Source organism: Vipera ursinii (assembly GCF_947247035.1).
Source record: "Vipera ursinii genome assembly, chromosome: 1".
Taxonomy (NCBI): domain Eukaryota; kingdom Metazoa; phylum Chordata; class Lepidosauria; order Squamata; family Viperidae; genus Vipera; species Vipera ursinii.
In genome coordinates, this window is record NC_139512.1 from 130,283,189 (window position 1) to 130,300,218 (window position 17,030).

General features: G+C 42.0%; 1 protein-coding gene across 4 annotated transcripts in view; it reads left to right on the forward strand.

The window, feature by feature from the left end:
* The window catches only part of KALRN (kalirin RhoGEF kinase), a gene marked incomplete at its 5' end in the record, with an annotated part of 580,305 nt that overhangs the window by 260,970 nt on the left and 302,305 nt on the right, over nucleotides 1–17,030 (forward strand). For all 4 annotated transcript variants that reach the window (XM_083356478.1, XM_083356477.1, XM_083356479.1 and 1 more), the window contains one exon: nucleotides 12,368–12,442. In XM_083356478.1, coding sequence (XP_083212604.1) covers nucleotides 12,368–12,442 — 75 coding nt within the window. The remainder of the gene's footprint in view (nucleotides 1–12,367; nucleotides 12,443–17,030) is intronic.

A 17,030-nucleotide genomic window follows, 5' to 3' on the forward strand; every position in this document is an offset into this window, starting at 1 on the left:
GGGACCTAGAACTGTCCCAGTGAATCCCTGTATCTAAATTTGAATAAGGACACATGCCACTAAGTCTAGTTAGCAAATATGTCTGTTTATCGAACATCAGAAAATATAAAAACAATTAAGTGATGAAAAATGGGAGGTGGGGGGAAGGCAGGCATTTTTGTCATTTTCTCTTACAGTTTTTACTTTGTTAAAAAATTATTCGATTAGAAAAATTTCTAAAAATTGTTTACATTTGGATTGGGCCATATTAAATCTAGTAAATTATTGTTTTTTACATATCTATATCAAAATTGCAGAACTTTCCAGAACCACTGGAAACAATACTATGGATAATTAGCATGGACAAAGGAAAAGAACTTTCATTATTCCACCTTGAATTCTTTTGTGTACATAACAATAGCAGAATGCAGATGGAAAGTAGGACACCAGGTGATCCTTCCTCTATGTTGCACCATTAAAGAAGGACTCCTGAGAATCAGACAATTTTAGAAATGGTATTTTTATAGCAGTTTGCCCTCTGCTATTTCTTTACCTCATTTTTAAATCTCCACTTCCTTAAGTGTTTGGTGCCTCTTTACTGTCCATTTTGTCATCTTTCACGAATTCATTTAGCTAAACTGTCATCCTTAGATAAGCCAAGCTGCACCTTAATACACAGTACGCTTCCCTTTTGTTCCTCCATTGTTAGAATGATAAATTAATGAAATGCCAGACTGAGATTAAAAATGGCTTTCCTACCAGAATGACAGGGCAGGTTTTCCACTCAAAGTAGGGAGAGGGGTAAGATATTTCACATACTTGGAATGTGCTGATGCAGTAACAGGAAATATTACAAAAGGTATACACTGAAGAAATGTTTGCATAGAGTAGCCAGGTGAAATTAAGTTCATTAATATTTTAAAATATTTTTAAGAGACACAGAGAGCAAGATGGATATGGTTCCATTTTGTACAAAGGCTGAATTTTAGCATCTGACAATGAAAGTAAAGAGTCTCCATTTGTCTGAATTATTCTTGAGTAAGAGCAGCTTGTGCTCTGCAAAATCCTTGCTGAGGATAAGCATGGGCAGGAAAGGTAGTTGGGAAATTTATTGTGCAAAACATATGCATGTATGCAGTACTTGGTGGGAAACTTCCAGACAAGTATCTTGTTTGAAATGAAATTGTTGTACAGGAAGTAATGAGATTAGAAACAGCTGGCCAACAAATGGAGATACTGTGATGTAAAATAGTCTGTACATTCATATTTGCAAATCCAAAAATGAAGCCAAGAATCTTTACCAAACTATTTCCTTTGTTGTGATTTCAGTGGTCACAGTTGGTTGTATGCTCGTATTACTGATTTCCATTTAAGCTTTCCTTCCTCAGTCACAAAAGCAGAACCTATTCTGAATGCTGAGGAATAGTTGTTTTGTGACTGCCCAGGGAAATTGCCCATTCTCCAAGAGTATCTATCCATTTTGCTATTTCCTCATGTGGCAAACCGTAATACGTCTGAAAGAGTTTTTAAAGGATATCATCCAGCTGTTTGATGTAAAGAAAGCATGAATTATATAGGGTACTGTATATCAAAAGTCAGACCTATAAGCTAAACACAATAGATTTTATTAATTAATACTTTTTCAGAGAAAATGTTACTATACTTAAGAAAGTTTAAAGGTCATACGTCAAATAAGGAAGAAGGGGTTTAGAAAAAATGGCAACCAATTTCAACATTTAAAATAATTTATATAATACATGGTCTACAGAGCCTGAGTTTGTCTTTAGGGAATGACTTGTGGTACATGCATGTATTATGTATTTTGCTTCAGTGGATTTCTACTTCTAACTTTTAGTTAATCTGCATGTGTTTGCCTATGGATCAATGTAGTTCTCAGCATAAAGGCATTCTTTTTTAAAAAAAATCTATTAAATTTCTGCATCCAACATGAAAATACAAACTAATGGAAAAGTCAGAAAAGGGGAAGAGAACAGCAAAAGAAATTAAAAGTGATAAAAATACATCCAACAAATTTATACCAAAGGTAACCTCCAACTCTCTTTTTGTTCAGAGATAAACAATACAACAACCCCTCTAAATTTAAACAATTCTGGGAGTTGATGTCCACACCTCTTCACGTTCCCAAGGTTGAGAAAGACTGTCCTGTAGTATTTTAAACCTTGGGTAGCCTGAGAAGCCAGCCTTTTGAGCCTCAAAAATTGAGGAGACTGACAAGGTTTTTCTTGCGAGAGTTTCTGAAAAGAGAAAAGAAAGTTAGTGAGGAGACTCAGAGAAGGAAAAATGAATAGTACCATTCAGCAGCAATAAAGATTAAAAATTGGGACCAACCTCTGCATTAGCTGAGAGATTCCAACAAGCAGTTGTTAGCATCCTCCCCTTCTGGTTGTTTTGTAAAAGGATTTAGTTGGGTTAGTTCTGTGTCTTCCATCTCATTATTTTATCTGTTTGGTTATTATTTGCTCTATGCTATTCAGTTAACTACTGGTATTTTTTATTTCTTATTAAACTTTTATGCCATCCATCTGCCCCATGAGGTGACTCTGGACAGTTACAAGTTATAAAACAAGTTTTAAAAAATGATCAAAATATTAAAACATTAAAAACTACACAGATTAGAATATTGTTGTTTTTTTTAAAAAACTGTACTAAAACAGAAACTAAGCATACTAAGAGATGGGACGGGATGGGGATGAGGACATCTTACCCCGTCAGCCACCTCCAGCAGTGAGCAACCCCCTTGGGGTCCCAGGCCAGCCAACAAAGCCAGGTGTCAATGCTGCAAACATTGACGTGTTTTTGCACTGACAATATAAAAGACAGCCTTTTGTTTAAACTGCTTCACTTTGAATCTTGAAGGGAGGGAATTTTCTAATGACTATTTTGAGAAGATTAGAAAAGCCCCTGTACAGAATGGGAGGTGAGACCTCATATGTAAAACTAATTGGATAATGTGATTTATGATGTGTAGATTGTTACATATTCACACACACAACCCCCTCACATCTATAAGGGATTCCCGGCAGCCGTTGACAGCCATCAAAAGGCTGCCGCGGCATTCCCCCCCCACACACGCGGCTAGCGGCCGATTCTGACAGCTGTCAAACTGCCGCGCATGCGCAGTACACTGACAGCTGTCAAACTGGCCGACTCTGACAGCTGTCAAACTGCCGCGCATGCGCAGTACACTAACAGCTGTCAAACTTCAGAGAACCGCACATGCGCAGCTCAGCCGGAGCTGTCAAAGCTGCCAGCTGGCCCCCGGCAACAAGCCGCTACAGCCGCGCCCACCTTAGCCGGTCTCCCTCTTATTGGGCGTCCTTGTTAGGCGGGAGAACCCCGCCTGTTTATTGGTTCTTGATGTTGTTGTTGTTCCTGTGCACTATAAATACAGGGGATTCCTGGCGATGCTTCGCCCGGGACCTCTGCCCAATAAACGTTGTTTTGGACCGTGCCTACTGTCTCCTGTCGTCCCTCAAGACAATCCACCTGGCGACGAGGATGGGATCGGGGTCTGCTTGTTAGCTGAAGTCACTAGCTGAAGCCACAAGTGAAGGAGGGAAGCCGTCCCACCAGCTGACACTGCTGAAGTCACTTGCTGGTTGGGAGAGTCCTCCACGCACACCACCCTAAGCAGACCCGTGGATCTGACAGTATGGCAAATCTTGGGCATTTCCGAGAATTCGATGTCTCCCAGCCCGAGGGCTGGGAATCGCATCTCGGGCAAGTGGAGGGGTATCTCCTCGTCAACAACATTGTCGAGGATCGCCCCAAAGCCGCGGTGCTCCTTTGCCTCAGCGGCCCGGCGGTCCATGATGTCGCCGTAGGGCTCTGCGACCCTGCTCCGGTGGCTTCTGTGCCATACGCCGAGCTAGTCGACCGCCTCAATCATCATTTTTCACCAAGACGGTCCGAGTTGTACTGGCGCCTTAACTTCGCCCGCCAGTACCAACGACCAGGCGAGCCGGCCAAATCATTCATAGCAACGGTCCGACAAGCGGCCCGACGCTGCCGTTTCCTGGACCTCGAGGACCGCATAAGGGACCAGGTCATCGTCGGTCTGAGAAACCTGAAGCTCCAGAAGAAGCTCGTCACTAAGCCGACGATGGACCTGGCCGAATTAACGATTGAAATAATGGCATATGAAGATAGCCATCGGGAAGACGCGCTGCCAGCGGGAAATCCCTTCACAGGGTCAGTCCACCACGACTGCCCTAGAAATGCCGACCCAGGAACGGCCGAGCAGAAGACTGAAGTGGACGCCATCCGTCCGAGACCCGCCAACCCCCAGGCTCGCCGTGAGGGTGACAAAAGACCAGATCGTCCGGCTGGAGGCTCAAGGGAGACCACCAATCGCTCCAAGTGCGCCAGCTGCGGTGGCAACCATGCCAGGGCATCATGCAAATTTCGAAATGCCAAGTGCCATGGCTGCGGCAAAACTGGCCACATTCGCTCTGCCTGCCGCAGCACCGACCGCGAGACCCTTCACGACCTGGAGGCGGCCCCGGAAGGTAATATTCCCTCCCCCAAATTGCCAGGGAAGTCCCTGTGGTCATCTGTCATGACCACTAGCACGGACCAGGGGCCCTTAACCACCAGCTTTATCCGCCCCAAAATTAAAATTCAGGTCCGGATTCAGGGAATCCCCTGCGAGATGGAGGTGGACTCTGGGTCCTCAGTCTCCATTCTGTCCTGGGACACTCTACAAGGAATCGCGCGTCAGTGCAGACGCCGGTTCCCTATTACCCCCTCAAAAATACTGCTAGCCGATTTCCAGGGTGCCCCTATCAAATTAAAAGGGGAAACGAGGCTCTCTATTAGCTATCAACATTTCCAGGGAGAATTAACAGCCCAGATCGCAACAGGTAAACGAGCCAGCCTCATTGGCCTCGACTGGTTCGAACCCCTGGGGATAAAAATTATGGGCGTGAACCACTTTCAGCCTCACCAATTACAAGCCGTCTGCCAACAATACGCAGACGTTTTTGACGGGTCGCTGGGGAAATTCAGTGGCCCCCCCATTGACCTAAAATTAAACCCAGAGGTCCTGCCCATCAGGATTAAGGCAAGAAGAGTCCCTTTCGCTCTCAAATCTAAGATAGAAGCAGAGCTCGACAGGCTAATTGGACTGGGAGTCATAGAACCCACGGAAGGGGGCACTTGGGAAACCCCCATAGTCACCCCTGTCAAGCCTAACAGGGAGGTCCGCCTCTGCACGGACTATAAAGCCACCCTGAATCGTGCTTTGAACCCCCACGCCTACCAGTCCCAGCTGTCAGGGACGTGCTTTCTTCTATTCAGGCAGGCACTATATTTGCCAAATTAGACTTAGCCCATGCATTCTTGCAGCTGCCAGTTTCAGAGCAAACGGCCAATGCCCAAACCATAGTCACCCACCGCGGAGCGTTCAGGGTGAACCGCCTGCAGTTCGGGATCACAGTAGCACCTGGAATATTCCAGGAAACCATGGAGCGAACCCTTAAGGGAATCCCCGGGGTCTGCCCTTACTTCGATGACGTGCTCATCGCAGGGGAATCCGAGGAAATACTAGCTGACAGGCTGCGAGAGGTGCTTCAAAGATTTCGCACCGCCGGCCTCAAATTAAAAAAAGAAAAGTGCTCCATTGGAGTTCCTTCTACTGAATTTCTGGGGTACAAAATTGACGCTAATGGAATCCACCCCACGGATTCTAAGGTCAGAGCCATCAGGGCAGCACCACCTCCCCAAAATAAGGCAGAACTACAAGCCTTTTTGGGTCTCATAAACTTTTATCATGCCTTCCTCCCCCACAAAGCTTCCATAGCTGAGCCACTCCATAGGCTATTAGACAAAGGAGCCCAGTGGCTCTGGACCCAAGCACACGACAACAGCTTTAACAAATTAAAACAACTCCTTTCAAGCAAATCTACTGTAACCCACTACAAAGACAAAATGCCCCTCTGTGTCGCTTGCGACGCATCCCCCTATGGCATAGGCGCCGTCCTCAGCCACCTCCACAGTGATGGAACTCAATCCCCCATCGCATACTACTCCAGGACCTTGTCCAAAGCCGAGCGCAATTACGCGCAAATTGACAAGGAGGCCCTAGCATTAGTGGCGAGCGTGAAGAAATTTCACGATTACTTATATGGTCGGCACTTCACAATTTTTACTGACCACAAACCCCTGCTAGGGCTCTTTACCTGGGACAAATTGACCCCGCAAATTTTATCCCCCAGAATGCTTCGCTGGACCACATTCCTAGCAGCATACTCCTTTAAAATTGAATACAAACCGGGCAAGGAAATGGGTCACGCAGACGGCCTTAGCAGACTGCCCCTGCCCAACTTCGACCCAGACCCCGCACCCGCCGGCCAACTCCTGGCTATCCAGGAATTGCCTGACAGCCCCGTATCTGCAAAAGGAATAGCCACAGCAACCAGCAAGGACAAAATCCTGGGAAGGGTTCTAACCTGGGTCTTAACCAGCTGGCAATCCACCTCCCCGGGTCCAGAATTTCAGCCTTACTTCCTAAGACGCCATGAACTGTCAGCCCACCTCGGCTGCATCCTTTGGGGCAGCCGTGTCATCATACCCACCCCGCACAGGCAACAAGCTTTAACCTCCCTTCACGATGGCCACCCAGGTGTGGTCAAGATGAAATCCCTCGCCCGCAGTTACTTATGGTGGCCAGGGCTCGATGCAGACATTGAAAACTTTGTAGCTACCTGCAACATGTGCCAACAGACCAGGCCACCTCTCCCACACGCCCCTGTCCATAAGTGGGAGGTGACTAAAAACCCCTGGTCCAGAATTCACATCGATTACGCCGGCCCCTTCCAGGGACAAAATTTTCTTATAATAGTGGATAGTTTTTCCAAATGGCTCGAGGTTATCCCAGTAGCCAGCACAACCTCAGCAGCCACAATCAGGGGATTGAGGAGGGTATTTGCCACCCATGGGTTGCCTGATGTCATTGTATCTGACAACGGCCCCCAATTCACCTCTCATGACTTCCAGATTTTCACCAGGGCCAACTTGATTAGGCACGCCACCTCCACGCCCTTTCACCCCTCCACGAACGGTCTCGCAGAGGCCATGGTGAAGGCGACTAAAGAAGCCCTAAAGAAAATCATCTCCGGCGACTGGCACTGCAGACTGGCGAAATACCTCCTGGCCCAACACTCCACACCTTGCACCACCACCGGCAAGTCTCTGGCTGAGCTCTGTTGGGGGCGCCGCCTGGTCACAAAACTGGACCGTTTGCACCCCGACAGGGCAGCCGCCGAACCAACCCACGTGCCAACTGTCAAAGTCTTCCCTCCCGGCCAGCCCATCTGGGCAAAGAACTTCGGGACCGGCGACAAGTGGCTACAAGGCGTGATCTCCAACCAGACTGGCCCAGTCTCCTACCTCATCGACTTAGGAGACGGAAGGCTCATCCGGCGACACGCTGACCAACTGAGGAAGCGGGTGCCACAGGACTGCAGTTCCCGAGCCCAACCGGGCACGCTAATTCCCCCAGCGGCACCACCAACGCCACCTAGCCCAGTACCACTCGTTCCAGACATCGCCGACGATCCCCAACCTCCAAACCCCGAAACTTTCCCCGCCGAGGAAAGGGAAGACCAACCCAGCACAAGCCAGGCCAGCCCGAGCCTCCGCCGCTCCACCAGACCGCGGAAAGCCCCCTCGTACTTGGCGGACTATGAATGGGCCGGCAGCAGGACTAGTGGAACTGACCCCAGCTGAACTTCCAGGGGCAAGGGGGGAAGGGGTGTTACATATTCACACACAGAACCCCCTCACATCTATAAGGGATTCCCGGCAGCCGTTGACAGCCGTCAAAAGGCTGCCGCGGCATTCCCCCCCCACACACGCGGCTAGCGGCCAATTCTGACAGCTGTCAAACTGCCGCGCATGCGCAGTACACTGACAGCTGTCAAACCGGCCGACTCTGACAGCTGTCAAACTGCCGCGCATGCACAGTACACTGACAGCTGTCAAACTTCAGAGAACCGTGCATGCGCAGCTCAGCCGGAGCTGTCAAAGCTGCCAGCTGGCCCCCGGCAACAAGCCGCTACAGCCGCGCCCACCTTAGCCGGTCTCCCTCTTATTGGGCGTCCTTGTTAGGCGGGAGAACCCCGCCTGTTTATTGGTTCTTGATGTTGTTGTTGTTGTTCCTGTGCACTATAAATATGGGGGATTCCTGGCGATGCTTTGCCCGGGACCTCTGCCCAATAAACGTTGTTTTGGACCGTGCCTACTGTCTCCTGTCGTCCCTCAAGACAATCCATAGATAAGGACCAGGATTGTGTGTGTGTTACGATGGGTTTGGGGGGGAGGAGATTTCAGATTCTGGCATCCCTCCATAAGTGCCGATGTTTCGTTTCATTACTAAGACTTTTTAGTAATGGATAAAGGGGTTTTTTTTTGGTTTTTTTTGAAATTATTATGAATAAGGGCACCTCTATGGACATGGTTTGGGATGCTAGCAAGGCCTATATGAGAGGGGTGTTGATATATATGAATAATAAATTTAGTTGTGCTGTGGAAGCTAGGAGGAAAGAATTGGAGAATGAATTAAAGGAAAAAGAAAAGGCTTTGATTTTGAATCCAGAGGATGTGAAGTTTAAGGAGGCTATTAAACTGTTAAGAGGAATGGTTTGAGTATATCTAGAATAAATATGGGACAAATGGATTGAGTATATCCAGAACAAATATGGGACTAAAAAGTTTTATGTAGTATTTGAATAAGTATTTGAATAAGTCTTCCCTTCTTTTTTCTTTTTCTTTTTTCTTTTTCTTTTTTCTTATTTTATATATTTTATATTAATAGTGTTTGTAGTTATCCTATATGAGTTAGAGAGTGATAGATTTTAGAATTTACGGTTGTTAGCATATGGTTGTATATGATTCTTTTTTTGTTGTTGTTTTTTATACCTTGTACTTAGCTCTGGGAAGTCGGGGGGGGGAGGGGGGGAGGGGAAAGGAGGGAGGGATAGGGGAGGGGTAGGGGGGATTGTTAAGAATAAAATGTATGATAAAACTTTTCAATAAAAAAAGACTTTTTAGATAAATAATATGCCTGCAATTTCTTTGAATTGTCTCATTCGTTGGAACCATGACACCAGGTTTTGATCCCCTTCTGGAAGGCCAAAAGGAGGGGGCAGTTCTCACCTCCACTGGCAGAGCGTTTAACAGGGATGGGGCCACAGCAGAAAAGGCTCTTCTTGACACCGCCTGCTTCAATTCCTTAGCACAGGGGTCTTCAAACTTGGCCCTTTTATGACTTTTGGACTTCAACTCCCAGAATTCCTCAGCCAGGCACACTAGCTGTGGAATTATGGGAGTTGAAGTCCACAAGTCATAAAAGGGCCAAGTTTGAAGACCCCTGCCTTAGCAGGTGGGATTCATAGCAGGCCTCTTGTGCTGGCATGAGTGGGGCGGGTTTGTTCCACTGGGAAAGACGGGCTCCTCTGATACCCTGGAACCATGCCCATGTATTCTTCATCCTCATCCATTGCAATGGTCATTATTTTGAATTGAGCCCCATAACATTGCAACAAGAAAGGGCCACAAAGAGAAAAACTGGGGGTGATGCTGTAGTTGTATGACATTAGTATTTTTGATATTGATCCATTTACTCAGTGAACTCAGTAAATGGATCACATTAGTCTGCTGATGCCCTTTGAATGTGTGTGTTTCTCCTACATAATGCTTTTTCCACAAGGAATTGGCTTGTGTTTTTTTTTAAAAAAAAAGAAATCTCAAGGAATTGGTGTTAAGAGCCCATCTTTTAGAGCTCCAAGTGATACTGTGTAATAATTAAGAAAAAGGGGGGGAAATGCAGAGGTTTGACATGAAAACCACAATTATGAACATTTCAGATACTCAAGGCAATTTGACAAATTTAGTATGAAATGGGATGTAGTTTCCACTGCAGAGCTAGCGGCTTTGTATCTGCTTTTGCGGGTAGTCCTTGACTTATGACCGTAATGGAGCCCAAAATGAATGTTGCTTTGGTTAAGTGAGTTTTGATCCATTTTAGAACTTTTCTTGACACAGTTATTAAGTAAATCGTTGCAGTTGTTAAATTAGTAATACGGTTGTTAAATGAATCTGGCTTCCCCATTGACTTTGCTTGTCTGAAGGTCGCAAAAGGTGATCACATGACCCTGGGACACTGCAATGGTCACAAGTATGAACTAGATACCAAGCATCTGACTTTCGATCATGTGACCATGGGCTACTGCAAGAGTCCTAAGTGTGAACAATGGTCATCAGTCACTTTTTTCAGTGCCATTGCAACTTCGAACGGTCACTCAATGAACTGTTGTAAGTTGAGGACAACTTATACATAGCTTTAAAAATTGTGGGAAAAATGTATCTTTTTTAAAGGAATTGTATAAACATAGGGCAAGCATATTTGGGAAGAATGTGATTCCCCCCCCCCCTTTCTCTGCTGGCCTTCAGTAATACTTCTCTTTATACACAGAAAATAAGCAGAGGTTAGCTACTGTTGGGGAACTCTTAAAATGAAAAGACTTCATTACAGGCTAGTGAACAAAAATGGCTTCTAATCCAGTGGCGTATCTTCTGCCCAGCATTGCTTAGCTTTGGGGCTAGGAAATTATAGGTTCCTTTGTCTGCCATAACTGTTGTTGTCCTGATGGTGTAGGTGGAATTTCAGCTGAATAGTCATTATTGTGTAGGGGGGAACGTGAATTGCATTCACTCCTCACTGTACCATGGCAACCAAAATTTTGTCCTCCCTCAACTCTTAAGCAACAGCTGAGCTGCCTCAAGGCAGCCTAGAAATGACTCATGCACCTTGGCAGAAAGCAGACATGCATCTTGTTTGGGAAAGACAGGAAACCTGAACTTCATTGGGGTTTATAGGGAGGATAAAGTGATGATTTATTGGTCTAATTGCTATTTAAGAATGAATGAAGAGGAAGCCGGCAAGGCCCAATCAGTAGTAACTACCATATGGCATTTTACTTACTTTTGATGATCATGTTTGAAATGTTAAAAATCGTAAACCATAGTTCTTATTTGTAGCATTTAAGTAATCATCTACTTGTACAGGCATGCAACAGTTCATTTAGTGACTGTTCGAAGTTACAACAGCTCTGAAAAAAGTGACTTATAACCATTTTTCACAGTTACAATCTTTGCAGCATCCCCACGATCATGTGATCAAAATTCAGATTCTTGGCAACTGAATCATATTTACGACTTGCTGTTCCCAAGGTCACGTGATCACCTTTTGTGACCTTCTGACAAGCAAGGTCAATGGGGAAGCCAGATTCACTTAACAGCCGAGTTACTAATTTATCAACTGCAGTGATTCATTTAACAACTGAGGCAAAAAAGGTCATAAAAGGAGGCAAAACTCACTTAACAAATGTATCACTTAACCACAGAAATTTTGAGCTCAATTGTGGTCGTACGTTGAGGACTACCTATACTGCAGTGAGAACACACTGAAGCTAGGTGATATGGTCCAAAGAAGCTCTTCGGGGAATGAAATTCAGATAGTTCCCAGAAAGAAGTGATTTGATCCCTAATCTTTGTTTTTCACACAGGATACAGGCAGGCCAGTCTTCCTGCATAGAGCACTTACCTACATACATTCCCTGCTTCCCTGCAAACCCAACTTAATAGCTGTAGAATATGGATATTAAAGGGAGAACAGCATTTTGATGGATGTTATGCATAGGCTTAAGGTTTATCTCTCATATTCTCAAATCTGTAGTTTCAGTGAGTTGATATAAAAGCATGCATTTGGAGAAATCCTAGCGACCGCTAGTAACTTTAATATATAATTTTATATTTTTGAAATTGTTTTAATTTTTTTAATGAAGCTGCCATCACGCCACCTCAGCAGATGGACAACACCTAATGGACTTTTACTGATTTTAGAAGTTAACCAGGATTAACCTTGAATGAGATATCATCAGAGTTTTAAATTTGAGTGATTTTTTTTTTAAAAAAAAACTTAGAGAAGAATGATCTGCCACTTCCTGGTAATAAAATTGCGCGGATACAATCACCAGGAATCAGTCTTGAACTGAAGGCATCGTCGTTCTCTACTGCTTATATTTCAGTCTAGATACTGTAACAGTAGGATGGAAAATGAAAAAACAAATGCACTAATTCCATACTGTAGTCTGATCATGCAGAATGCTTCATAGATAAAATGGTAGGTTTTTCTTTAGAAGAAAATTGCAATGGGTCAAATTTTTAGGTCATCGCATCTTTTCAACCCCAAACTGTAGAAATTCACTTTCTATTGATTTGATAGATGAAATAAAAAGGTCAGAAGTCAATACCTTTTAACTGAATATTGCTCTTTTTTTTCTTTCCTTCATTTTTTTTTTTGCAGGATCTTTCCGCAATGATGGGTTGAAAGCTGCTGATGTTCTTCCCATACTAAAGGAAAAGGTGGCCTTTGTTTCAGGTAAGTTCACAGTCTTTTCATTTCCATTCTGAAGTTTAATTAATGCTACCAAAAATTAGAAAAGTATAGAAATAAAGAGTAATACCTAATGGTTTTGTTTCTGAGTTTCACAAGATGTTAAGAAACAATAGTTTATTGATTGGATTTAAATGTTTTAACAAGCAGAATCCTAAGGGTAACTATTAAGCCATGTTGTACTGCTGTATTTTAATGACATTTTAAACTCTGTTTTTAATTTCTTTCCTTTATTCCTTGCCTCCTTGAGAAGAATTTCTCTGTGAAATGATACATATGGATTAAATGAATAATGTCTAATGTTCAGTCTTTGCCATCATTACTTACTGTAAGATTCAAACAAAAATCCTGTTTGTTGAATCCAAAATATTTTTTGTATTTCAACTTTCATTAGCCCAAGATTGGTCAGAAGCAATATATAGGACAACTGTCATTCAAAACATCTAGTAGATCTCTGGTTATCTACCCTACTGTCAAGCAAAATGAGGAGAAGAATAGAATATATCTTCCTAAACTGACATTAAATTACAATCTACATGCTATTTCTTATATGGTTATTGGATTAAACATAATTAGTTGTTTTAAACTTGTGCAATGACTGTTGTATTTCTCTGTAATTTAGCATGATGACATATGGTTCTACATACAGCTAAAATTAATTAGAATTTCTGCAAACCTCAGATTTGGTTCCAATGCTAAATTAAAATAAAATGGTTGGGCTGTAGTTCAATAAGAAAACAGCAACATATTGAAAACTGCATAACACTCTCACATTATATCTGTAAGATAAACTTCCTTCTGTTTTGAATAGTTGAAAATTAGAAATAACGTAACCAAAAAGTAAGGGGTAAGTGTCAAAAAGTCAGATCAGAAGACGGGATTCCAGTGGGGCAAGATAATAAAAATTAAACAGGCAAGTAAATGCTGATTCTTGAACAAAAACCAAAATGTCTTAAAGACACATTATCCCCATTGTTGGGTGATCAAATACAGAAGATGATCAAACTCTCACACCTTTAATTATAGTGTGAATAAGAAGTGAAAATAGTTTCCAGACATAATTCAAAGTGTGAGTTATGATTCATAAAACTGACATGACTTGTGAGTAGGTTATTTGACATATTATATTCTTTCTCTCTTAACCTGCCTGAGATTTAAGATTCTCAGTAGTAGCCTTCTTTATTCCCCAGAGGGACATTTGCTGTTTCCATTGAGGTTCTGAAATTTGCAGATAAAATAAGGCTGGGAAAGTTCATCTTAATTGTTCTCCTTGCAGCAAGTAAATATGTTTTTATCCCAACTGGCTTTTGTTCAAATGGGCTTTTACTGATAGTTGTTGCTTACATTCCTAATTATTTATTTGCTTTTCTGCTTTATTTGTCTGTCTATTCTGTTTTGTTTTTAATTATTATCCATTTTGAAGTGGAAAAGCAAGAGGTAATTTTAATGCATTGTAAATTTTGTGAGCCGAGAGTCACTTAGATGAGAAGGGCAGTCGTAGAAATTGAATGATTGACTGAATGATGCGTGTAATAATTGCATAAATAATGAGACTTATTTCCACATTAACATGGGTATGCTGTATTTTTTGCCAGAAGGTGAATAGACAAATCATTGTAGACTATTCCAAGTTCATGCCTTTGGAAACAACACTGAACTGAATGTTCAAATACATTAATTACAAATAAAAAGATGAATATTTTTACATATGTATATGTGCTTTATGAATTTATATCCAATCCTACGCTTTCCATGTATGATCCAATATCTAATATCTTACTTCTGGATATTGCCTACTTAAAAGCTATGTGAATTACCTTGACCACTGACCTAAAATGGTAAAATAGAGTGATGCTCAAGTTTAATAGATATCGGTCATGCTTCATGTAAGCAAGATTCATGTAATTGCCATTCCCATGTCCTTCGTGTATTGCTCAATTGGTAGCCGTGCTCTTATTAGAGATCCTGGTTAAAAAAAAATGATAATTTTACTTCTGCGATTTGTAACAGACTTGGAAAAAAGCAAACTGCATTAGGTGACTTTCTTTTGGACTTAGTCATTTAAAATACTGCATCTTTTGTTCTGAAGTGTAAATGGGTTTTTTGGTTGGGAAAGGAGATTTTATGCTGTCCTATGGGTAAATTGTTACTAAAGATAATATAGCCTGAACTCGCAGAAGCTGAAAGAGTTACCATCAAGTCCTCTTTTTAAAAAGATGGTAGAGAAGACACTTGAGACTTCTCTTGTCCAATTGTGTTGCTTCTTTGTCTCTGCATGAAAAGGCAATCACTTCTAACACAGCAAATTCAATAGCAATCTTGCCAGCTAGGCTGCCTCTCAATAACAGGCAACAATTACCGGTGGCTTTTTTGGGGAAATGTATCTTTATGGTTTATTTGGTGCCTGAGGAGCATTGTTCCTAATCTGTTGTTGTTCCTTATAGTCTGTCCTGCATATCTCTGCAAAAAGCCTGAGCTCAAAAATGAATTTTGCTTCTCCTTTTCCACCCAAATCACATGAGCTCTCTCTTTCCTTTCATATATAGGTACTTACTTTCAAGTGCCTTCCTTTCTCTGTGCTTTGATTTCACACTTTTGATTTTCTTCAAAGTCTTCCTTCTTAGAAGATTTGGCCTGCTGTCCTTTGCTGCTATCTTTTTAAAACTGATAAGAAGTGTGGTAGCTGTTGGGTCCAGATAACCCAGGTGCAAGCCAGCTTACATTTCAGAATGGACAAACTACATTCCCCCCCCCCTCCATCAAAAATGTCTGAGAAAAAAAGTTAGATATTAAATTTGAATGTACATTTATATTCATATTTAAAAGCAAAAGTGTTGTTTTAAAACCTTGACCATTCTTTAATACATCTAAGTAGTCAAGCTTAAAGAAACCTGTTTTCTTGGTTTGTTCACTTTCAGTTTGGTTACTGGAAAGGAATTCTGACATCGCTACGGTAGGAATATAACATTTATACCAACTCAGAATATCAATACTTCTAGATACAGTTCAAGATGCTGGTGCTCACTTTTAAAGCCCCGCATGGCACAGAATCTTTGAAGGTCTCCAGTTACCATTGTATCTAATTTAATTATTAAATTAAAATTATTTTTCCTGCTGTAATACCCTCCTTTTAGAGCATGATTTTGCTAAAGTGAGAGTAGCCTCGACCTTATTGGCATTTAGCAAATCCCTGAAAACTTGTTTCCTTCAGCAGCCTTAAGGATGCCAGAGAAATGGGAAGTCCCCAAGACTGTTACTCTTACAGGTAGTCCTCAAATACAAAGTTGGTTTTCAAATGGAAAGAAAATTGGATACATTTTTGTCTTTAATTAAAACAGTTGATTTTGCCATTTCTGCCAGCTCCATTAAATTTTCCATCCATTCTTCCATTGTGGGAATTGACAGATCTTTCCAATTTGTGTACATATGGAATTCTCTCTGCAGTCAACATATATAATAACAAAGTACATTTTAAAAAAGGTTTTTATCCATATATGAATATATACATATTCAAAGGCACATTGGCTCCAGCATCATCATAGCTTTGAATGGTTGCTAAAGAAATGATGGTAAGTCGATAACTACCTTTATGTAAAATGCTAATTCATTCTCCTGCAGTTTTTATTTTATTTTGATTTAACTGTACTTGTGTCTAATTGATTTAACTGTTGCATGTTTTAAATGACTATCAATTGTGCCCCTCTCAGAATCACGTTTGTGAGATGAGTGGCTATATAAATCTGATAAATAAATTATTAATAATTAATTTATATCCATTATTATGAAAGCTGAAGTATATTCAGCAACAATATATACCCACCTACATGTTTTGTTTTGAGTTTCAAACAGAGCAACCTCACTTAAACCTTTCAAGTTGGCTGTGTTACAACTTGAGACTCTTGAAATGGCTTGAATGTTCTGAATTCTGAATATGACTGGATCAAATGTTGATGCTCTGCAATCTTAGCTAGAAAAAAAACATTAGGTTTTTCAATTAGGAGTCAGTAATCAGCCCAACTTCCATGGTTAGAGCAATTAGCATGCCCATGATACCATTCAAGGCTGTTGTGTGTTTTGTTCTGGCTCTGATTCTTATTTATCTATTTATTCAATTTACTGTACATGGCTGCCTATTACCAAGCAACTCTGGGCATATAGAAAAGGTTAAAAAATTACAATATGAAAAGTAGACTGTACAAAAAAATAAAATACACTACCCCAGGGACAGCATATTACTTTATATTATTTTACTACATAATTATAATGAGCTCATATACCATCCTGGTCCATTGTTTGGAGGAAGATCCAGGTTTGGGAGGTTTTTAAAAGACCAGCAGGCTTGGGACCTCCAGAGGGATACCTCCTGAACTCCATAAGATGACACTGTTTAATATATGGGCCCAAATCAGCAACTCTGTTGAATTTTGCAGACAGGTTAAGAATAACTGGAGACCTGCAAGTATCCGGGTTCTGTGCCATGCAGGGTCTTAATAGTGAGCACCAGCATCTTGAATTGCACCCAGAAGCCCATCGGTAGCCAGGGAAATATTATTATTAGGAATATTATACTGAT